The sequence below is a fragment of the Uloborus diversus genome, chromosome 2 (assembly GCF_026930045.1).
Source record: "Uloborus diversus isolate 005 chromosome 2, Udiv.v.3.1, whole genome shotgun sequence".
NCBI lineage: Eukaryota > Metazoa > Arthropoda > Arachnida > Araneae > Uloboridae > Uloborus > Uloborus diversus.
Window position 1 is genome coordinate 218,881,270 of NC_072732.1, and position 24,582 is coordinate 218,905,851.

Genomic DNA, 24,582 nt, shown 5'->3' on the forward strand with positions numbered 1-24,582 from the left:
AGATAAGAAAAAAATAAGTCCTCGTTATTTCCGACTCATTGGCGCCCGGGTTGGAAGGATGAAATAGGTTTCCAAGCGTTGCGTCATCACTTCCGCTTCTAGATTTCTTGAAATAACAAAAAGCTGTCTGAATATTGAGGAGTTCGCTATTGGATGAAGGATTCCTACTATTTCGGAAACGTTTCCGATATATCGAGAAACGTTTCCGAAATTTGTTAGTGTAGAAAGAGGTTGAAAAAAAATTACTTTTTTTTTTTTTTTGCCGCCGACGTAAAATTGTTTTCTGGATTACAAAAGGGCACTCATAAATGAAACAGCTTAGGACCCTATTAAGTCTAAATCTGGACCTTCCTGTAGTATTTGAGAACAAGTCAACTGAAAGTAGTATTGCACAAAATCTTGATCTTCTCCCATACTGTTTTTCTTTTTAGTTTTCTTACTTCTGTTACCCAAGTGCGATACATAAAATTCAAAATGAACTAAGATTAATTCTAGTTCACTTAACGTTCAAGTCGGAATCCTTATATATTATTTCTGTAGCCTGTTTTTGGTTTCTACGCCAGATTTTCCTCAATTCTTGATCGATTTCTTTGATTTACGCCTTATTTTAAAGCTTATGGTGCTGGCTACTGACGAAAAATAGACCCACGGTCTAAAAATTGTTTTTTTCAGCCGAAAAACCTGTTTTAAAGAAACAGAATGAGGTTTTCGGTTAAACTTATAACTTTAAATTGCGCTATGACTGACCGAGCTGAATAGCTTGATCGGCAGAGCATTCTCTTCGTAATCAGGAGAATGCGTGTTCGGGCCCACGTCCGGACAATCTGCAACAAAAAATTAGAGTAATATCGCACATTACATGAACACTTAATTAAGCGAATAACCACTTTGAAGGAATAGAATAACTGAGAAGGAAACGCTCCTTGCTGATCTGAAAACTTGAAGCGACTTTGTGCTAAGTTACTTCGGAATCGTACGTTTTTTTTTTTTTTCTTTTTTAAGCTTTGGTCTGGTAAGAAAATTAAAGCTTAATGTAAGCGAAAATATAAGTAACAGGTTTAAGATTTCAGACTACAATAGAGCTGTTTTTTGTTCAGAAAAAAATAATAAATCGTATATTGAAATATATATTCTTCTAATGAGTTTTTGACTCTTTGTACAAATAGAAAAATTACTACCTCAATTTAAAGGGTAAAATATATATTTTTTCTTCTTTTTGCAAAAACAAAAAAAAAAAAAAAAACAAAAAAAAAAAAAAAAAAAAAAAAAAAAACAAATAGTTTATCACATTTTTACTACATTCGAAAAGCTACGCTTAAAAAAGAGCATAGTTCAATTTATTTTGTATTTTAACCGTGCTGTTAAATGATGAACACGTGCTGCCATCTACGTCATAACGGTTCAAGCAGCCTGCGGTAACAAATTGTAAAAATTTTCAAGAATAAAAAATCTTTCTTCAATATCTTATCTTATATGTTATTCCCTTCTCATTTTAAAACTTCTCAGGCTGGCTAATGAAGAAAAATAGACTTACGGTCAAAAAATCAAGTTTTCGAAAACGCCCCTTGCTGTTTCAAAACCTTGATGCTGCCTGTAGTTCTTATGCATTTTTTAAAAGCAAAGTTCGAATATAGTTTACCATTTTTTACGTCGCTTTCGGCCAAAAAAAAAATAGCCTGTGTGTGTGTTCATATTTTAATAAAGCTTAAAAGCACTGGACTTAGTTGTTTGGTTAAATTGATAAGTTTTTTTCGGTAGAGCTTTCGGCTATAAACTATCTGAACTTCGGACAAGTTTGGGCTGTCCGAAAGAATATCAAATTTATATTAGTATTACGCATTACATGTACTCATAACATACAAACGTAATAAAATAAATGCAGTGGGAATGCTACTTGGTGTTTCGACTCTTTTATGCAGGCTACAGTTATCATTCGGATAAGTTGACTGTTAATCGAAGAGTGTTCTTCCTTTTTTAAAGCTTTGACTAAATCCAGACTACTCAGCATAATGTAAGCATAAAAAAGTATTAAATTTACCTAAAGGGAATCCTTTTTGTGCAAAAAAACATTTTCATTGTATGCTGAAATGTAGATGTTTCTAATAGCAGTGTTCGACCTTTTGTACAAATGAAAAAATACTCTTCGCCAAATTAAAAGTACGAGTTTCACCCAGTAAACCTTTAATTTTTTATTCGCGCGAATACGATATATAAGCTTTAAAATTATTATTAACTTCATTAGCAAGAAATTATTTCCTACTCCTCTGCTTTCTGCTGAAAAAAAATACATTTTGTCTACGTTCGAAAAATTACACTTAAAAAACGGACTCAGTTCAACCGGTTGTGGTTTTGAATTTTAAGTGTTCGATTAGAAGAGAAACATGTGCGGGCATTTGAGCCGTAACTCATAAATAACCTTCTATGTGAAATAGTTCAATATTCAAAGATAAAAGCACTTTTTTTCAATCTAATTTTATTACTTCTCTAGAATCTTCGTTTCAATCGCTACGTGAGATCTTCGTCATTCTTTAATCAAATTCCATGCTTTTCGAATAATTTTAAATCGTATCATGCTGGTTAATGACAAAACATAGAAGCATGATCTTATTATTATTATTTTTTTTTTTTTTTTTTTTGGCAAAAAGCTTTTTTGCTGTTTTTTTACTACGCATTCCTTCAATGAATAGCTTTCGAAAAGGAAGGCGCCATTGCTACGTTCGTTGAGGTGTCGGGCTGTTAATCAGAATGGCGCCAATTCGAATCCGTGCCAATAAATATCTCTTTAATATTTCTTTTTTTTCCCCGTCAGATGCTCACATGGGCAGGACTGTATTTGCCACAACCTGTTTTTTTACATGCACAATTATTGCTTTTTCACGAGTCACTACTCAGCCACACTTTTAATGATATTTATGTTTGAATTGAAAATATGTACGACCATAAGGTGAGCGATGATCAAATTATCACAACGTTGTATTTAACGAGGTTTTGTTACTGATGTCTTTAAATTACATGCCTTCTCTTTTGGGCTTACTTTTTTTTTCGGTTCTTCTTTATAATGTTCTTCCTTTGAAATTCTTAAAGAGCGAAATACCTTATGAAACAATTCGAAGCACAGTGCGGAGTTCCGCACGGGTCGACTAGTGTGACATGTTTCATTTTTACGCTGCTTTTTTTTTTTTTGAGCAATCACGATTGCTTATTGTTCTCATTTGACCGTTTTTGATGTTCCGTGCCTTTTTCAGCTTGGACCAGAAGCCTCTGCAGCACCCCCGCCCACTGTCCTCTGCAGGCGGCGTGGCGCGGCTGCTCCGGTCCTGAACTATCCGCTTCTCCTGGTCGGAGGCGTCCATGTCCTACACACATACGCGCTCATACACATACACACACACGCCTACGTGCATACACGCAGGTCTGCGCACACACACAAGCCTACACACTCACACACACAACTATGCACACGCAACCGCCCAGGAGGAGAGGCAGGCTTGGGGGGGGGGGGACAGGAGCTGTTTCTAGAAACAATAACTCCAATGAGTAGGGTCTTGTCTCAGTTCGTGATTGCGAAAAACATAATTTGAATTAAAAATTTCAGAATTCAAATTAATTTTTTCTTTTTTTTTCTTTCCAAGGAATTTCACATTTGGGTTTACTTTAGGATAATGGTAGACCAGAAGCGTACTTTTTGCATCGGTTTTATAGAAGTTTTTTCTTTGAAAATCCGATCTCTGAATCAACATATAAATTGACACATTCAAACAGTTTCATTTCAATGTAACTATCATTTGTTGCGTGAAATATCCTACAAAGACTATGAATTTGTTAAATCTTTGCTTCATAACATGAACTTTAGAAGGGAGGAGAACTACTTATTTGTAATTAACTTCAGTTTTGAAGAATTTTAGAAAGAATATTTCAATTCTTGACTCACTAACGGACGGATCTGAGAGACACTCATTTCTAAGCAAAATAAATTATATACAGGGTGTTCCGTGTTTTAACTTGCAAGACCTTTATTTTTGCAACTGATAGTCCTAGATGTATACTTCCAATTGCAAAAATGTTCAAAATCAGATGCAGAGTTAGGTATTGAAAGTTTAAAGTGAAAATAAGTCGAAAAATACAAAATTTAACTTTTTATACGGGCCCCCATGTCCCTTAACTTATATTTAGGGAAATAATCTCCAATGAAAAACACAAAAAGTTTGAAATTAGTACGACCAATATTCACCGAAATATGAAACGCAGCGTTTTGTAACTTGCACCACTTTTCACTCGCCGTCAATAACGACTTTTGGGGGGAAATACAGTCAAGCCCGCTTATTAGAATATCGGTTAAAAGAATATCCCGCTTAATGTAATACATTTTCAATGTAACAAACCAATATAATGTGTTACTTTGATCCCGTTTAATGGAATATCCCGCTTATTAGAATATTTCTTGATGGCAAAATGGCTATTCCATTAAGCGGGTTCCAATGTATAGCAGTTCTCGGCTGGAAATGACTGAGCTGGCGGTGTATTTCATGTAGTTAACATGTGTTTTAAATTATTTAAACGTGTGCATAGAGTGGTTTTTCAAATTGTTCGAGGTTTTGTCGTGTGTTTTTGCATGTCACGGCATAACATTTGCACTTATTTTTGAATAGCAATGAAAAATAGAAATACCTTGTTTTTCTTACTCAGACGACCTGAGGGCGGTAAGTTCCAATCTCACCTTTTGTATGGCCCCTTAAAACTTGAAAATTTCCCTGAGTTTTGGTAGCACAAAGGTCAAGTTTTTGTGTTAGTAATATCTTTCAATGGAGATTACTTCCCTAAACATAAGTTAGGGGACCTGGGGCCCGTATAAAAAGTTAAATTTTGCGTTTTTTGACTCATTTTTATTTTTGCTTCAAACTTTCAATACCTTAACTCTGCATCTGATTTTGAACATTTTTGCAATTCGAAGTATATACCTAGGACTAACGGTTGTGAAGATAAAGGTCTTGCTGGTTAAAACGGAACACACTGTATATTTTTTGAACGGAAATTAATGGACGCATCTAATGAGAGGCGTCCGTTACTGAGTAAAATTATAAATATTGTTGTGTGGAAATCTTCAAAGTTAAGTTTCATTACATAGGGTTAGAGTCCATGTTCTTCATAGATTCATGCATCATTGTATGAATTTTGTAGTTTTTTTTAGTATTTCTTTAGTCTGTAAGGTGTTGTGGTTAACAGGAATACGTCTGTGACCGTGAAACTGCGCCATTTTCGAAATAATGCTGCATATACTGTTCCACAGTGAAAACGAAAACTGTACTCTTACTATACTACAAATTTCCTTTCTTGACGGTATATTAAACAACATATCGCACCCCAGCAAGGAAAAGGACAACTCGAAATTTAGGAAAATGTACTGGCTAATGATTTTAAATCTGTTATTGCTCTTTCGAGCCGAAAAACTCGTACAAAGTTAGTTTACATAACTGGTGCGTGGTGGCGTAAAAATGATATATTAATAGTGACATTAAAATTTCATAATTTTAAAAGAAATATTTACGAACTTGAAGCATGCATTATTAATTTAGCCAGCCATAAATAACCAGTAAATATCACGTTATAAAATTCGTACGCGTATTGCAATATTTAAGAACAAATCACTAAAAACAATTATTGCGTAAAACCTTAAATTTCTCTATTGCTGTTTTTTACTTCCTTTTTCAAAAAAGGAAGTATTGTATTCGCGAAAAAATTCACTCAAAAATCGGCCTCAATTTCCATTTTTCTCATCCCCGAATTAATGTTGATTTTTTTTTTCGACCCAATCATACGTGGCTATATGAAACGTGCGTAGGAACGTACTAGGAACGTACAGACACCCGAAATATCCATTTTGACGACCGCCAAGTTAATTACAACGAATTTTCTCGTGACGTCCGTATGTACGTATGTATGTGCGTATGTATCTCGCATAACTCAAAAACGGTACATCTTAGAAAGTTGAAATTTGGTACGCAGACTCCTAGTAGGGTCTAGTTGTGCACCTTCCCTTTTGGTTGCATTCGGATGTTTCTAAGAGGATCTTTTGCCCCTTTTTTGGGGGGGGGGGGAATCATTGTTAATTTCGATGTAAACTCAAGTTGTGTTATAATTTGTTGGACACTTGGCGATATATCGCCAGTCTTTTGGTCGCCAAGTTTTGTCGCCAACATGGCGATTTTTTTTCTTTTTTTTTAAATTTGGTTTCAAATTGGCCACTGTTGGTGATATTTAGAGAGTAAACAATTGAATCACATTAAAATTGCCAATAATGGGGAAATGACGTTAAATTGGGGTAAAAGGAAGTCATGTGATGCACACATCAGCTCGTTTTTTTTTTAAAGTTGTTTTACTTTCCTTGCTGGGGTGCGATATCTAACACATAAATAATGTCACTTTTAATATTTTTACCATAAAGACAAAATTATGTACTATCTAATACAGTGGTTCTTTACCTACTTCCCGTGGACCACATCCAGTCCGTGAAGCTAATCAGTGTGGCCCGTTGATTTGTTCAATGTTACAAATCGAAAAGCACGATTAGTGACAATGTCGCAACATTGGAGCCAAATATTCAGAAATTTGTTTCTGAAAAAACTTTCATTTAAATGAAACAGGCATCAAGTTAGTGGTAAACTAGAGATGTAAAATTTCCGGAAATTTTGAAGTGGTGGGAAAAAACTTTTTCTGGAAAAATTGGAAAATTTCATTTTTTTTATGAATAAAAATAAGGTTTCTTATTTTTTCTTGGAACATATAAAGGGTTAAGCATTAAAAAAACATGCAATCCAGGCATGTTTTTCTGCTTGACAGAAATACGCATAAAGGTAAGTTTCGTTAGAAAAAATAGCCTTTTTGTTTTACAACCGAGAGCTTTCTTGGTCAAACATGAGACCAAGTCAAACCGTTGTTTCAACCAATAATATTGTGTAAGGTGTGTATACTCATAACAATAAGGTTTTCTATTTTAGATTGCCTTTGAAACTTGAAATAATAATAGCAATCATTGACATTCAAATATGATTGACCCTCCCTCGCAATGTAACTTTACTGTCTGAAAATGAAAGCTTTTGAGTTTTGATTTTTTCCAATCCAGTCTAAGTCGAATCAAAACTAAATTTGTTTTTCTTTATCTTTCCAACAGAAACCACAAACCAAAACTGCGTAATGGTTTCTAAAGCTGAACCAAAACTGACGCTAGAGTTTTAGTAAACTATACGGCCGTGGTAAGCACAGTAGTAAAAATAGTCATACCTGCACTTTTGAACAAAATTGAGTTATTGTAATTAAGTTCTCTATTCCGCATTTTGCTAAATAAATGAAATGTTTTACAGTCATTTTATCGGAAAATATTTTTTTAGAAAAATTTTGAAAAAACATCTGAATCAAATACAATAAAACCCCTCCTAACGGACACCCCTCTTATGCCGACAATTTTTAATTCCCCGGTTCCAAGGCAAATAACATTATTAAACCTCTGTCCTGTGGACACTCCTCTACTGCGGCCCAAAACAAATTTGTCCCGTTAGTGTCCGCTTTAGAGGGATTTTACTGTGTATGGAAGAGCCGAACTTTAAAACGCACAACATCTCAGTTTAAGCTCAACTGCAGATTCTACTTCTGTTCTTAGCACGGCAGAGTGTGCATTTTTTTTTTCAAAGTAGTGTTTAATTTACTGCTATGCGAATTTATAATAAATTCTGTATTTTTTCAAAACTTTTTAAGTTTAAGTTTTGTTCTGCGTTATGTAAAAGTTTGTTGGGTTTTGTTCAATGGAATGTAAAACTTAATAAAATAGCTATTAGGGTGCCCCCCCCCCCAAAAAAAAAGAAAAAAACGAAAGTCGATTTTTCAAGTCGCACACCCTTTTATATTTTTTACTTTTAGGTCAAAAAATAAAAGAAAAGTAAAAAAGTTTTATACAATTTAAACAATGGCAACCCTCGTGCGACATGCGCCTGAAAGTGTGAGCCAACACTGTCGGTACTAGATCGAATCGAAAAAAATTTTTTTTTGGAAGTTTGAAACTTCATATTTATAAAACGTTGCCTCTAGCCGCACATGTACCACAAAAATCTTCATTCAAATCAAAAAATATTTAAGTGTCGATCAGGCTTAAAATTTGTAATTTTCTTCAAAAAATTGATTTAATTTCTCTATTTTTAAAACTGTAAGGTAAATTTTAAGAAGTTATCAAGATAGAAAATATAAACAATAGAGTCGATAATAGCGTTAAATAGCAATTTGTATTCAAAATATGGATCTTTTCAATTTTAAGTTAAACTTTTCATTTTAAATATATTATTTTTTTATTATTCATTTGGAAATGATTATTTGAAAATGTGTTCGCTAATCATTTTTGAACTTTATATTTTAGTTTTTAAATGTAAATTTTTTAAAAGGTAAATCGAAAAAAAAAATCAATATTTTAAAGAAAATTATAAATTTTCGACCTCTTGATGGACACCTAAATATTTTTTAATTTGGATAAACATTTTTGTGGTAAATGTGGGGTTTTATAGGCAACGTTTTTTTATCAACATGAAATTTCGAACTTCAAAAAAAAAAAATCTTATTCGGCCTAGTACACAGGACTGGTTTACAATTTCAGGCGCAAGTCGGCACGGGTAGCCGTTATTTAAACAAAATGAAACTTTTTTAGTTGTTTTGATCTAAAAGAAAAAATATAACAGGATGTGCTACTCGAAAAACAGACTCATTTTTTTTAGAACACTTATAAATATTTAACTGGTATTATTGAGATAATTTTGTGGAAAACATTTCATTTTTTGGGCAAAAAGTATTCGATGTTTTTTGATCTATATATGCAAATTTTACTATCATACAACAACTTTTATTATCAAAGTCAGACAGTATTTTAACATACAAGGAGGGGGTGGGGGGAGAAGAAAATAGCATCAGAATTAAAGTATGAGATCTACGAATTTTATCACTTTTTGCTGAAAATTTCAGTTAAAAATTCTTGAAAAGTTGAAAAAATTCAATTTTTCAGAATCGAAAATAAACCCCGAGGAAAAAGTTTTTTTTCCCGTTTTTTTCCATTTCTGGTGGTAACTATTGTTGGTTTGTTATTATCTTTCCTCTTCCATATTTTCTCATTTTGTTCAATAGAAAAGAAACTATTTTGAAATTTTACATGTCTTTTAGCCTGCGAGAATGATTTTATATTCATCTGGCAGAAAAAAGATTAGCACCACTAATCTAGCAGATCAAAAAATAGCTGATCTTCATTTTTGTTTAAGAATTCAGTTTACCTTCTTTCACTATAATAAGAAAATAATTCGGACAGTTCATACGGTAAATAACTATTAATTTCTAAAAATTATTCCTAAACGTAATTTATAAAAATATCTACAAAAGCATTTTGTTCCTCATATTTAGTCAAGTCTGTTTTCACGGTAATACGATTATAAAAAAAGTTTGCAGTTTTACCAAGAGTTGACAATACGTGTTCAGTAAAAACACTTGGGGAGAAACTAGGGAGACTTGACCCAATTTTTGGTTTCATTTCTTTTTTTTTTGTAGAATAGTTAGAACGAAATAAAAAATATACATATAGTTTGCCATTCTGCACATTATGGCTAAAACTAATAGCATAATTCCAAGTAGAAATGTTACAAAAAAAAATTATATTCAAGTCTGCAATTGGGTCAAATGTCCCTAGAGCTAGGGAGGTTTGACAAAACACTAAGGCAGACATGGCCCTCCTCATTAATGTAAGAATAATCAGATATTGAAACCAAAAATGCAGGTTTGATGGTGTGTTTTTTTTAAAATAAATGATACTTGAAGTGAATACACAAAAATGTTCACTCTTTAGGTAAAGTGTCACCGTATATTATTATTAATCTTACTCCATATCTGCAGGAGAGCCGATGTCGAATTCAAAACTTAATCAGATCAGACCTAAGCAATATTTCAGTTCTTTTACTAAGTAACAACTCATTGTCCTCAAAGATTATTAGTATTTTAGTTATTCGTCAAATAAAAACAATTTTTGGACCTTAATATTATGTATAATACATAGTTATTATTAAAAAAAAAATCAGACCTTCATATTCACAATATTAGAGTCATTGCATGAAAAAAAAAATCAAATCATTAGAGATAAACGACAACATTTTATCTATTCAAAAATAAAAATTCATTGAAAAAACTAGTTAACCAAAAATATCAAATTAGTCTTTGGGTTAAGTCTCCCTGCTTAGCTTGGGCCAAAGCTCCCTAGTTATCTTTCTTTTAATTACTTTAAATGTTAACACTTTAGACTAAAGCTATACAAAAGTACTGTATATCAACAGAAATCTTCAAACTTTGCTTTTAAGGTGCAGTATCATTTAACACTGAATTTCTTGAAAGTCAAGTCACTGACAATTCTGGAATGGCTTGACCCTGTAAACTACTGATGTGTAACGAGTCAACCAATAATATGACTAACATTTTCGCTAAATATCCTTTTCATGGAAAAAATCTTCATGGTTCAAGTCTCCCTATTGGTCAAACCTCCCTAGTTTTACTTATACTAGTTAATTATTTACCTGTAGCCATTTTAGTAGTATAAAAAATTCCCTTTAAGGAGAGTATATTAATTCAATGTAAAGTCAGTTACCTCATTTTTTTGTATTCAAAATATAAACTTATTGCTATCTCTTGCTTGAATATAATGTTTCAAAGTTTCTGCTTCGTTATTAGGCATGTAAGCTTTGGAAATTTTGCCGTTACTGTTAATTCCGTTACCACGTTACTAGTAACGGATTTGAGGGTTCTTCCAGATATTTTAGGAAGTGTTTTTATTCGAATTCAAACAGACAGCAAGTATAGAAATATTATGCTCCCAGTTAATAGACATAAAATTTAAATGTTGCAATTAAGTTTCAGATTTTTTAAACTTATTCTTGAACCTAAAAATCAGTTGAAATGCCTGGTGACGGACTTGACAAATTGATCCACACTTTTAAGGAAAACGGCTCGCAAAAAATATAAAAAGCAAAAGTGTTTGTTTTCTGATACATCCAACGTATACATCAATTACTTTACTTTTAATGTGAAACTAAAAAACAGGCGTTCCTGAAATGTATGAATTTATTGGAAATGGCCCATTGCTCGTACGAAAACATTCGCTCGAATTTAAAGTAGAAGCATAATGGTAACTTTGATGCTTTCTGAAATCCTTATCTGTACATGTGTTGAAAATAATGGGCATGAGTCGTTGCGAAAATAAGAAACTGCGTTTAACTGCACAAAATTGCAGATTACACTTGTTTCGGCATTACAAGGAACGCATTTTTCAATGCAAAAGGAGTGAGCTTATGAAAAGACATCCTACAGAATAATCTAATCTTTCGCTGGATAGCTTTTCTTTGACAATCTCATTTTTCTTTTGCATTGAAAAAAAGAGTTCATTTTAATGTCGAAACGCGTGTCAGCATCTGAAATTTTGTGCGGTTAAACATATTTCTTATTTTATTTTCCAAGCACAAAGCTATTTATTCAACTCTTACTTGCAAATGGTTCGTTTTTGCTAATCATTGCTTTGGTAAAGGGTTAGTTTTGGGCTAAAAATCCTTGCTTATTAAAAATAATCGAAACTAACTGTCTCAAATCGTTAAAATATTTTAAATAATGGAATCAGCTTAAACATGTTTGTGAATGCATTTCTTTTACGCGGAAAACTTTGTAATCTTTTGTAACTTCAGCTTGTCCACATACTGAAATTTAAAAACTAGAAATTTTTCTTCATTACCTGATCTTAAGTGGAGAAAATTTCTTTCAATTTAGATTTATTTGCATAATATGCAACAACTTAGAAGCTTCAGTGAATTAATCACTTTGTAATAAAGTTTTGAATTTCATAAAATTTAGCTCTACTCTATCTCCTTGTTAGTTCCCGTCAAGAAACTATACGGTACATTTGATATATTGATGAAATTTATGCTGAATAAAATTTAAAATCCTTAATTCTCATAAAATGATAAAAAGTAAACACACATCGCATAGTTTCTACAAAATTAACTACAGTACTAGAGCTTTCAGCTGTTATTTTTATTTCAAGATAAGAGATTGTCGGGTAAATTAATTCAGAAAGTCAACTTTAATCAGTGATACTTTTGCCAATTTAAAACAGCAAAAACGAAATACAGTCTTAATTTTTTGAGTAAAATAAACAGGCGAAGTTGTATGCGCTCGTTTTTTTTTCTAAAATTGCGACATAAAAATTACAAGATCTAAAACAGTTTTTAAACTTTTATACAAATGTTAACCATTTAATAAACGCAGCGAATTTTAAAGGATTTTGTTTCGAGATATTCGTGGAAAGTTTCATTAAGCCAATGAGACACACCAAACAAAATTAATACAGTGCTTAAAATAAACTTCAAATAAGGTTAATGTGTTTAAAATTTTATTTTGTTCTGAAATGGAAAAAAATTCTAATTTTTAGACAAAACAAAAGATACTGAAAATATTAATTTGACGTTTCCAAAATTTGCTGTCGAGAAATCGTTTAAATAATTTTAATTACCTTGTAATAGTTCACTCAATAAATACTTTAAAAATTTAACATTTTCTTAGTTGAGCATGGATTTGAAAAAAAAAATTATTGGTACTCACAGTGAATCGAAGATTCCGTATGCAATATCTCAAAGCTTTAAAAAGGAAGTAAATTTAAAATTGTGCTTAAAAATAATGAATGTGCAGAACTGTAAAAGGTTTTTAAATTGTCCGCTGTCTAATCACAAGGACATTTAGTTTTAGGATCATAATGTACCACTGCCCTTCGTGTGAACCTCATACTTCATTCCTTGATGTATCTCCTCTTGGTTTTACACGAGGAAATATTGAAGATCAGACTGCTTCATTTGTTTTGCATCATTCGTTTAGATATTGGACGTTGTACTTCGAACAATTGCTTGATTTGTAAGAGATCTTGCAAGTGGAGCTTGTTTTCCCCCCGATGTCCTTACTGGTACTTCCTATCGAATCTTTGACTTCATTTATTGAAGTGAGATAAGGCTCTTGAAGGCGACTTTTTTCTATGGAGATTTTTGAATTAAACAGTCAGAAGCTGACAGATGGAGGGAGGCAGTGGGAAGGGCGTAGGAACCAGGGTGTTTGTTGTAAATCAGCAAGTTCTATATTTTTAAATTCGTTCTTAGACCCGCAATCAGTTTTATAACATCTTCCCTCTCCGGTCCAGATAGAACTCTCATAAATTTCAGCGTATCGTCGTCGAATACATAAGCGAAGAAAAGCAATTTCCAATCTTGGTAAGCCACCAAACGCGTTCGCCTTCTATCGGCCAGCTCCCCGAACTGTCTTGCGATTTCTCTCTCCAGTCTCTCCATCCCCCACTCTGTTTTCTTGTCTACGACGATTTGCATTTCCTTCATCGCCTCATGAATGTCATCATATCCATACAGATATCCTGGACAGAATATCTCTTCGGCACATTCGAAAGCGTATGCGAATTGCTTGAAGCGTTTCGACGCTTTGCGCCATCCTCCGTAGAGATTGAACTTTTCCTCGTACAAGTCTCTCCAGACGGTGGTAAAAAGAGTGTACGACACATAAATGTATTCTTGATGTCCATTTAGAGTCAAGAAGAGGGTCAGCTGGTAACAGTACGCTGCTAAGTATATCAGTTGGCATGGGGGTTCCATATTAGCGAAGAATTCTTCAGCTTGGCACACTGCGTACGAGAAAAGCTCGCGCCTGCCCCTGCACATGACGGGGTAATCTCTCCTGAATCTCTGATATAAGGGGTATTGCACCACATGCCAGCCTAATGTCACACTCTTCAGAATATTGGTCGTGTAGTGTTTCGATCGCCTCGGTAAAACAGGCATCACGATGTGATTCGCATCGTTGCAATGCTTCATTAGATTGGTCATAATCTGTACAGCAAAAAGTTCCAGTTCGTCATTTTCTTCGTATAACTTCAACTTACCCGGAACAGTCTCTTCAATTTTTGCTTCAGCCATTTCAAGAAAACGATTAGCTATCGATATCAATGTTAAGAGGGCACTTGGCTGTTTCACCGCGTTATATATCGCTGAACTTGTTTTTAATTCACTTCGTTTTACGCGCTGAATAAATTTCGCCGGCAATGCGCTGCTGGAGCAGCTCCGAGATCGAGCGATGGAGAAGATCCTGACAGCTGCCTGCGCGCAATCTAGGAGGTCGCGGGTTCGATTTCCAGCGGTGCCCCGTGGGTTATTTCCTTCTCTTTGAGATGCAAATTTCATTCTGACTTGTGCTACGCATGTTGTGAAGTACTTACCTCCTACCCTCACTCCGTATGTACTTTCCCTTTCTTGTGCTGTAAATTCTTAAATTCTTTACGTAAATTTGGACAAGAACTTATGTAATATTAAATTTTTTTTTTTTTTTTTTTGATGGCCAACTTCAAATTGAGATGAACTTCGTGGAATACATATTTAAGAGGTACGTGTACCACTTTTTGAGAAATATTTGCTTTAGAATTGTCCAGTATATCAGATTCTATAGCTCATTCATAGTCTCACGGGTCTGATTACCGGTGAGATGGTAAGGCTGACTTCCGGTATACAGGCGGAAATGACACATCTATTAGCTTTCAGAGATGTCAGCTTTTGCTGATTTGTGCAAATTAAGTAGAGTCACACTGAAGTGAACGAAACACGGGCATCAAAATTTTTCTTTTCCTTCTCTTTGCCAGCTCAATAGTAACCGTGGGCAGACAGTATGGGTTACGTTTGTGGTTATTGTTCATTGTTTTTTACCAGTGTTTCAATTATGACTCACGAGTAGATTAATTGCCACTGTAACATGATTGAACAGTGTTGCCTTTTCAGTCGCTCAACGTGTCTGTTAATTGTTTCCTAACTGATGTCAAAGCTTCATTTCTGACTGGTTAGCGCAGACTATACCACCATGTGAGACGCTAAGACATCTAACCAAGGAACCAGACGGTAGTGTAATAATTTGAACAAAAAGCAATCAAAAGGGCATGGTAAAGCATGCTTTTGGACGAATAAATTATTATCCCTCGTGTCCTCGTTATCGAAATATGAGGCCTTAGAGTCTGCCAATATTTGCCGCATGCAGACGGTGAAATGGAATGGTATCTTCCATTTCTCGTCTAGTCTTTAAACTTGGCATTTTTCTTGTATTTTCGTGCAGAATTTCAGAATTTATATCTCGATAACAGTGGTACAAGGTAAAAAAAAAAAAAACTCAATATTCTCTGTCGATTGCCAATTATTTCCACCTTTTTTTTTTTCTTTTCATTATTACACGATTTGTGTGGTGAAAGAAAAACATGGAGACAACCCTTAGCAAACTACTTTCTATAATGGTCGTTTTAAAGACGGAAGATTGATCTGATTTGATGATTGAAAAAAAAAAAAAGAGTATAGTGGTAAGCTTAAGGATGACACTGTTTGAGAAACTTTACTATTAAACTACGTCATTTCTCAATACGAATACAGCACCAGCGGTATCGTGAGCCGTATTGAGGAGGGGGAGCGGGTTAAAGAATTTACCGTTCTTCAGAAACTTTGGTTTCAATCATATTGCAAATCCTAGTATGTTATATATCTGCCTATAAGAAGTGCTATGACTAATTCCCTCCATCCAGAAGACACTCCACAATGTGGAAGTGTAGAGAACAAAAGTTATTATTATCTTGTTAAAGTAACACAACAATGCAGGCATCATAAAGCACGATGTATTTATGCGCGGTCGATTGAATAACATGCAACGTGAAACTGTGCTAAAGCTAGTATGCAAGTGCAGAACCTGAGCGACATTTTGGTGCAGTTACTTGTAGTTTGATCAGGGGCGCCACGTACTTAAATTTTTGGAAGAACGGAAATTCTCAAATTGCCGAATGAAGCTTTAAACTTTGCCGAATCAAGATAATTTTGCCGAAAATAACTCCAAAATGTGCAGAATGGAACTCCAAATATCGCCGAATGATGATTTTTTTTTCGAATAGAACTCCAAATTTTCTACGAATTATTTTGACGAATCGTCAGGCAAAATTTGCCAAATAAGGGATTTTTCGGAAGGTCACTGTGACCTTCCATCGGAGCGCTCCTGCTACAGATTGTTGCTGTTGCTTGTAGTCCAAAGATTAGTACAGTTACTTGTAGTAGAAATATTAGAGGATATGCTTGTAGTAAGACAGCTTATTTTCTTGAAGCTTTAACAGCCATTAATGAAAGTCGTCAGCCTAGTGGATGGTAGGTGGTAATGGTAGTCCCTCAACAAAAGAAAAAAGTTACAAAATGCAAAAGATGATAAAGATCATCATGGTTAAATAAGGTTTTATTGAATGAACATTGATGAATCATGCAATGAATGGGTAATTTTTTAAAAATTGTACAAATGGTTGGTGCCACTTTCGTACCTATGCGGCGTGCCATATGGTGCCACAAGCACCGGCACCAGAGACGACGCAGCATACGGTGACGATGCCTCCCTATAGACAGGTCTGGAACTACCCTTGAGGTACAGCTTAGGATCAGAGTACTGCTGCTCTAGGATGTGGTGGGGCGGGGGTTTGACCGACATTTTCACGTCTGCCGGATCCTCATGCCCCAGTCCGGGCTCGTTGGATTGGACGGACGCCCGGAATCCAGAGTGGTCGGCCACGTAGTCCACGTGCCTGTAGATCCCGTGGGCATCAGTGTAGCTGTAGCTGCCTTTGACTGTGCCGTGCTGGTCCCCCTGTTCTTGTCTTTGTTGCTTGTTGCCGTGCTCGTCTACCACGTCGTAGCCGAAGTGGAAGGGGTGGGGAGGACCCTCCTGAAATGGTGCAAAGAATAAGTAAACAAACATATGCCGTCAGTTTGTAAAGAAAAGATAAGAGGAGCAAAATTTGAGTTAAAAAAAATACGAACTATAACGTTGCAACACGGCAGGCGATGCAAGAAGTTATACCGATTGGATGTAGAAGTAAGCATACATACTACATGGATGTCATAACCGGGCTGTCGGTAGTTTTCATGAACAAATTTATGTGTTAGTCCACTGGTTAGACTGGGTTGCTGTTTTCATTTAAGCCAGTCAAAAAACCTGCATCAAAAAGTTATCCCAGTTTTGTTTTCCTAATGATCACAGTAAGAATATAGAAATGTTTTCAGTATCATGTACCAAGTGATGGTGTTTAATGTTGTTATGAATTTCTCAAAAAGAAATTATACTGAAATGCGCATTTACTTATATTTATCGTCTCCTACCTATGTTTTAGCATGAAGCCGTGGGATCGCCTTATAGCACGACACAGATGTGAGCCATGCTCTTGCTCGGAGCCCAATTCTTCTTGGAGAAAGTCAGCAACCCTAACCATTAGACCACGTGAGACAGTGCTTATTTACTTGGGACAATCTCTTCTTAGTTGATTCGCCGCATTGAGCTTTATGTCTGGGTAAGACTGCCCTATACTGACTTAATACTTTCTACTCCACACTTTTCACTCACTCAGGTGCACATTGAAACAACAGATTTTTTTTCCGCAAATAATTGCAAATTCGATTAACCATGAAAATTGTTTGTTAGGCTGATTCAGTGACATCACCAAAAAACGATGTGTTTGTACTGCATTTTAGTTTTCATCAATGATGGTATTGCGGGCCTCAAACAGTTGTCATGTGCATTTTCCAATCGAAAAAACAAGGTTGGCTACGGGCGACATTAATCATTTTCTTAATTATTTGATTCTTTTTGTTGACTTTTTGTATTTAAAACCCGAGTAGAACCAGACCCAGCAGCTTGATAATAATAATGATAGAGAAATACATACGTAACTTTCATAACTGGCTTTGTACTCCGTTGACTGAGCAATGGGAAGATAAGAGCTGCTACTTTTTGAGAAGGAATATTTCCACATCATCAGGAAAACAAAGAACTGCAACAAAGAAAAAAAAGAAACAAAAATTAATTTGAATTTTGACATCTTGAACTCAAATTATGTTTTTCGCAATCACGAGTGTGTGTGTGTAGGCGTGTGTGTTTGTGTGTGGGGAGTATGTGTGTTTGTGTGTAGAAGTATGTGTATGTGTGTGTAGGCATGTGTGTTTGTGTCTGTGTGCTGGCATAAGTGTGTTGTTAGTTGTGTATATGAATGTGTGTATGGTGGGGGGGGGGGGGTATGTGTATGTGTGTAGGCATATGTGCTTGTGTCTTTGTGCAGGCATGAATGTCTGGGTAGTTGTGTGTATATGTGTTTGTGTGTGTGCGTGCGTGTGTGTGTAGTTGTGTATGTATGCGCGTGTGTGTAGGACATGGATGCAACCTGGAGACGGCTTTCGCTATAGGAGCAGCATCGTGAGGACCCGGTCGACGGTGATGCTGCAGAGGGTGGCGGTAGGAAAACAAAATCAAAGGACATCAAAAAACAGTCAAGTGAGACCAATAAGCATTCGTGATTGGTCAAAAAAAAAAAAATGTGAACAATAATTACATGGTATACTTTCCTTAAATTAGTATTTATTTATTTTAAGTTTTTAATTTTTTTTTTTTTTTTTTTTTTGTACCGGTGTGAATATTTTGTTCACGGTACAAGTTGAGGATTAATACCGCTGCTTTTGTTCCACACGGAACGACTGTTAACAAAATATATCAACTCATGGTTTGCTGTTGAAGATCAATTCTCTCACTGGACTTCGCATGCTACTTCAAATAACTCTGGATATTAATCTGTTTTTAGGAGGAAACGTCTAACTGGAGCGTTTTCAAGGGTGGTTCCAACGATTTGAATTCTTAGAAAATCAGGAAAACTACCGTCAGCAGACTCGACGAGGGAAAGACAATGTGTGACAACAATCACATCACTTTGTTTCACACAAAATGACTGAAATGAAAAGGACTTTTTAAACAGTTTCCAATCGCGGACATTGCCTCAAATTTAACATTGTGCAGTACATTCTCATTTATCCTAACTGTGACCAAAGGCAATTCGGGTGAGCGAAAACCCAGATAAAAAGAGTAGTAAGCAAAACATATTCTTAAATAAGCAGACTGTTTATTACAGCAAAAAACATTGATTTGTAACCAAACTACATTGTATCGTTTTTAGCAAATACTTAATCATTTAATAGTTCAGCTGCAGAGGTGTCGGACTGAAGCACGCGATGTGTTTGTTGGATTTGTACTATACTTTATTGTACATTCTATTAGGGCCCGATCAAGCCAAACTGGTGCCCAGGTCCTGAGTAGAATTTGGTGCCCCCCCCCCCATGAGAAAATCCGCGCAATTTTTAAGTCAATGTTTCATACTAGAAACTACACTTTAAAGGAACATTACTACATTTAAAAAAGGAAACCTGGGATTTGAATACCAAACACTTGATAGTCACCAAACTAATCACAGTTAAAATTGCCTCTTAAGGCGAAAAAGAGTTGAAAAACAATTTAAAACTGCAAAAAAAAAAAAAAAAAAAAAATCTTACTAATTCTGACAGCGAGCTTTAAAAAGGCTTCTTTCTGGCTTTAACAGAGGCAAATGTGTCGATCAAATAATCGAAATCTATGTCTGATGTCACAGAATTTTCAATGGTCAATAAGGAAAATACCTGTAAATTATCCTGAGAAATGCAGCTTCTCAAATGATTTTTGATTTTTTTCAAAATTGAAAAAGAACGTTCACTGGAACAGCTGCTGATAGGCAAGGTAAGAAGAAGCTGCAAGGGTGAATCCACATTCGGAAATGTATGTGTAATGTTTAATGATCTTATCCTTTTAAAACATTCTCCAAAAGAAGGGTTACGTTTGCAAAAAATTGAAAATGTGTTAATTCTTCTGGAAAATGTTCATCTATGTCATCCGAGTAATTTTTTTGAAATTCCAGAGCTAAGGAACAACGACTTCTTTACGCGAAATTTTTTTAACTTTATGAGTTTTTGAGCTGATTTTTAAAAAATTTTAAGCCCCTTCTCACTTAAAGTTGAGAAAAAGTAAAATAAGCTCCTTTTTTTTAAAAAAGGAAGTAAGTAAATGAATTCAGGGTAGGCCATTTTGGTGCCCCTAAATTTGTGGTGCCCAGGTCCGCGGACCCGCCTGACTGTGCGTTAATCAGGCTCTGCGGGTTCTATGCAGGGGTTGTACGTTTAATCAAAATAAAAACCGAATATTTGGCGTCTTTTTAATTCCGTTTATGATCATAATTTAAAATTATTATTTAATCAAATATAACTTTTTTTGAAATCTACAAATTTTATCTAAGTAAACCGGCGAGCAGGATAAACGGGAGCCATATAAACGAGGTTCTACTGCACTTTGTCTGTAGGTTACGAACTGTTTCTGGGCACGGCTGAGCGCAAAAGGAGGGTTTAAGGGTATAGTAAGAAAATACCTTGAAAATGAGACAGATCTAAAATGATATACATTTCATTTGGATTAACTTAGACTTATAAGTGTAAGCGCATAATTCTATTTTTCTAACATCATATTTTGTCATCGACAAAGTGCGATACGCTCCATAGGGGGCTGATGCACCAATAAAATGAGGGATTAAAACAGATGTAGGTAGACACGCATATACAAACACGTATTGGTATGCGTGTGCAAATTATAACTAAAAAAAGTTTATACAAATACAAACTTAATTCACTCCTCTTACAGCAGAATAGTTTAGAATAAATTTTTGAAGAACAAAATTCCAGCTTTATATGGGAATGAGCTGATGTGTGCATCACATGACTTCCTTTTACTCCAATTTAATGTCATTTTCTCATTATTGGCAGTTTTAATGTGATTCAATAGTTTACTCTCTAAATATCACCAACAGTGGCCAAATTGAAACCAGATTTAAAAAAAAAATTAAAAAGTCGCCAAATTTGCCGCTAAGTTCGCGACAAAACTTGGCGACCAAAAGACTGGCGATATATCGCCAAGTGTCCGCCAAATTATTACACCACTTTAGCTTACATCGAAATTAACAATGATTTCCCCCCAAAAAGGGGCAAAAGACCCCCTTTAAAGCATCCGAAGGCAACCAAAAAGGGAGGTGCACAACTAGACCCCACTATGAGTACCAAATTTCAACTTTCTAGGACATTCCGTTCTTGAGATGCGATATACATACACACATACACACATACGCACATACATACGTACATACAGACGTCACGAGAAAACTCGTTGTAATTAACTCGGGGATCGTCAAAATGGATATTTCGGGTGTCTGTACGTTCCTAGGTGCATATCCACGTGTGGTCGGGTTGAAAAAAAAAAAAAAACTGAACATTCATTCGGGGGTGAGCAAAATGGAAATTAAGGCCGATTTTTGGGTGAAAATTTTTTCGCGAATACAATACTTCCTTTTTTGTAAAAGGAAGTAAAAAGAATCAGAAACAAAAAGAAAGCGATTAATCAAGCAGATGGGCCAGTTCACCGACACGTGTGGCACAAAAAGACGCTAAAATTTCATTCACAGTTTGTCATATCCCTTAATATTTTGATTCAACAGAGGTAACCAAATTTTTAATCTTATACGTTTGATACAAAGATACTCTTGACGCAATTATATTTTTATTAAACCATTTTGTAATTTAAAATTTTTGCAAGCGTCACGTGCGAGACATCCGAAATCAGCCGCTTGTAACTTGCTTATGAAATAGTCAATATTTTTCTCAATTAATATATTTATGTTAAAATAAATTGTTGATTTTGAGAACAAAGGTTCTAATGTAAAGGAAACGCGTATCTCATTTGCTGAGAAACAAGAGTTTAAACCATTGAAAAAAAAATTGTATTGGGTCATTCCATGATAAAGTGGTTACTTAATCCTGCAAGTAATGGTTCATATATTTCATTAAAAAGTAATTATTTTATAAAGTAATGAAGAAATCTTTTGCTTAAGAAATTACACATATGTTTGTAATTTATTAAGCAATAAAATTTTTATCATTACCCTTTTAAGGTATTAGTTTTCATGAAATATCTGAGGCGTCACGTGCGGTACAAAATGGCCATTTCCCGTGGAATGGCCCAGATATAAAAATCAGGGCTGCGGAGTCGGAAGGAAAATGGCCGACTCCGACTTCTGGATTTTGAAACGCCCGACTCCAACTCCGACTCTGACTCCTGATTTTTTATTATTATTTTTTAATTGTACTTTTTCAATTCCCTCTCTCCCTTTAGGGGAAGGGGAAAACCTCTGAACAGAGAATTAAATATTAATTCTTTTTTTATGAAAATTTCGCATTTTGTTTGTTATTATAAACCCAAGACGCATAAAACGTTAGAAATTCAATTTAAAAATCAAATTTTGCAATAGTTACGAGTTTAAAAGTTAGATGACTTAAAAATCCCTTTAAAAAATTGAAAAGGATTAGCTGTAATTTGCCCCCCCCCCCTTAATGTTTAACAAATAGATATTGATCAAATCGTGTGCTTTCAATTTTTGAAAGCTGTAATTTGAGAGAAAAAATGCTTTTATTCAAAGTCCAAGTTCTTGAGAGGGGGTGGTTTGACCCTAGTGACACTCGTCTGGTAGGTGACACCCAACGTTAATTTCAGAGTTTATAAAAAATATAAATATTTTAATTCTGAAAATTTTCCCGAATATATTTTAAATTATATTTTATCAATAAAATTTCAACAAAAATAGGGCACATATACGTCAGGAGCTAATTTTACAAAAATGTGGTTGTATACAAATTTGTACGAATAGCTCTTACTATACCTATATTTCTTTTCGCTAAATTTTTAATTTAAATTTTATTAGCTGCTTTAGGAAGATGTCTTATGAAGATTTTAAAATTAACTGCAATTATTGAGTGTTGTAATCAAGAAATTATTTACACTTATTTTGTTTCATACTTTTAGTGAGAACCAAGCTTATAGAAATAGTCTTAAAATAAAGAAGAAAAAAAAAACAGATTATTTCATCGAATTTTTTGGATTCGTGCTTTCCCGCCAGACTTTATTTGAATTTGCCGATCTGCCTTAAAAGTTTCCACCTGAGCTACGGGCCTCGACTAACTAAATTGTTACGTTCCTTTTACTATTTTATAACTGAGATCGAACAAAACACTATATTTCTATTTTTATTTCAAAGTGATTACTTGAAAATGTTAGGCAATAAAACCGTTTGCCGACAGTTGCTATTAGTTAATTAAAAAAGCAAGCAAACTGAGGGACGGCTACAGAAAGTTCGGTAAGCACTCAAGCTAGCTGATTGCCATAATAGCAGTTATTTTCTTATCAGTAGCTTTTCAAACATGTTTTGTTGCCTAACATTTCAATTGGTAGTCAGTTTTTACAAAATGCAAGGAGAGTCAGTGAAAATGAAAGAAAAAAAAAATCCCGGAGTCGGAGACGGCATGCTTTCTAAAGACTCCGACTCCGACTCCTTTACCCCAAAATCAGTCTGACTCCGACTCCACAGCCCTGATGAAAATCATCGAGCGTCTCTCAAGTTGAATTTTGCATTTTCGGTTTCTTAGAATGACCCTTAAGAAAACGGCATCCAAGAACACTAAACGGAATTTGTAAAATGACCCAGGAAGAGTGAGGTCAACTTGACCTGAGCTTACTAAGAGAAAGTTGACTTTCATGGAAAAATCGAGGCAGAGCTATTTTCCAAAACTATGGCTGTCAGATAAAACCGCAAAAAAATGCCACACTTACACATTGAAAAAAAAAGAAAAAAAAATCAAATCGTTTTTATAAAGAACAAACAACCTTCTATTAAACTGAAAGATGAACATCGTTAAGAACGAAGAAATGCCTTCTGTGTGAGTGACTGATATTAATGAATGGTTCCCACATAATTGAGAGCAAAATCACGAAAGTGTTGAAAATTACTCACTTTTAAGTTCTGGAACGTACCCATTTGTTAACCGCCCTCCGTCTCAAGAAACGAGAGTGAGGATTTGTGGTGGCATCTTCCCCGCCATTTATACCCCGGTATTTCAAAAAGACTCAACAATGTAGGCCATCTAAATCAAGTGTTCCCCCGATGATCATTTTTGCAATATAACAATGGCATTTTTATTGATTTTTTTTCCTTTTCCCTTTTTAACAGTTTGAGGCGCTGATTAAAATGATGCCCACTGTTTCGGAAAAAAGAACCACCGCTGCCCTTTCATTCCAGTGAGGCAGTCTGAGAGATTCGTGATGTCCTCATGTGTTTTTCTATTCCCCTTCCAAACCCTTCTATCTTCTTGAGAAATATATACTTTCCTCAATAATTAAAATCAAATTCTTCAAATTTTGAAACGAGTGTTCTCATTATCTATATTTACATCTTTACTAATAATAAAGCTCAAAGACTCTCTGTCTGGATGTCTGGATCTCTGTGACGCGCATAGCGCCTGGACCGTTCAGCCGATTTTCATGAAATTTGGCACAAAGTTAGTTTGTGGCATGGGGGTGTGCACCTCGAAGCGATTTTTCGAAAATTCGATTTTGTTCTTCTATTTCAATTTTAAGAACACTTTCCGGAGCAAAACTATCATAAGATGGACGAGTAAATTACGAAATTATCATGACGTGGAATGGGAGAGCGAATGAACATAGCCAATTGGCGGGAAATTCGTCATCCATTAT

General features: G+C 34.8%; 1 protein-coding gene across 1 annotated transcript; it reads right to left on the reverse strand.

The window, feature by feature from the left end:
- Nucleotides 1-16,398: 16,398 nt before the first annotated feature.
- Nucleotides 16,399-23,866, reverse strand: LOC129216823 (cuticle protein 7-like). Its single transcript, XM_054851039.1, has 3 exons — nt 23,843-23,866; nt 17,831-17,935; nt 16,399-16,833 (listed from the first exon to the last, which is right to left on the reverse strand). Exons 1-3 carry the CDS (start codon nt 23,864-23,866, stop codon nt 16,399-16,401), a joined length of 564 nt encoding a protein of 187 aa, XP_054707014.1.
- Between the last annotated feature and the right edge of the window lie 716 nt (nt 23,867-24,582).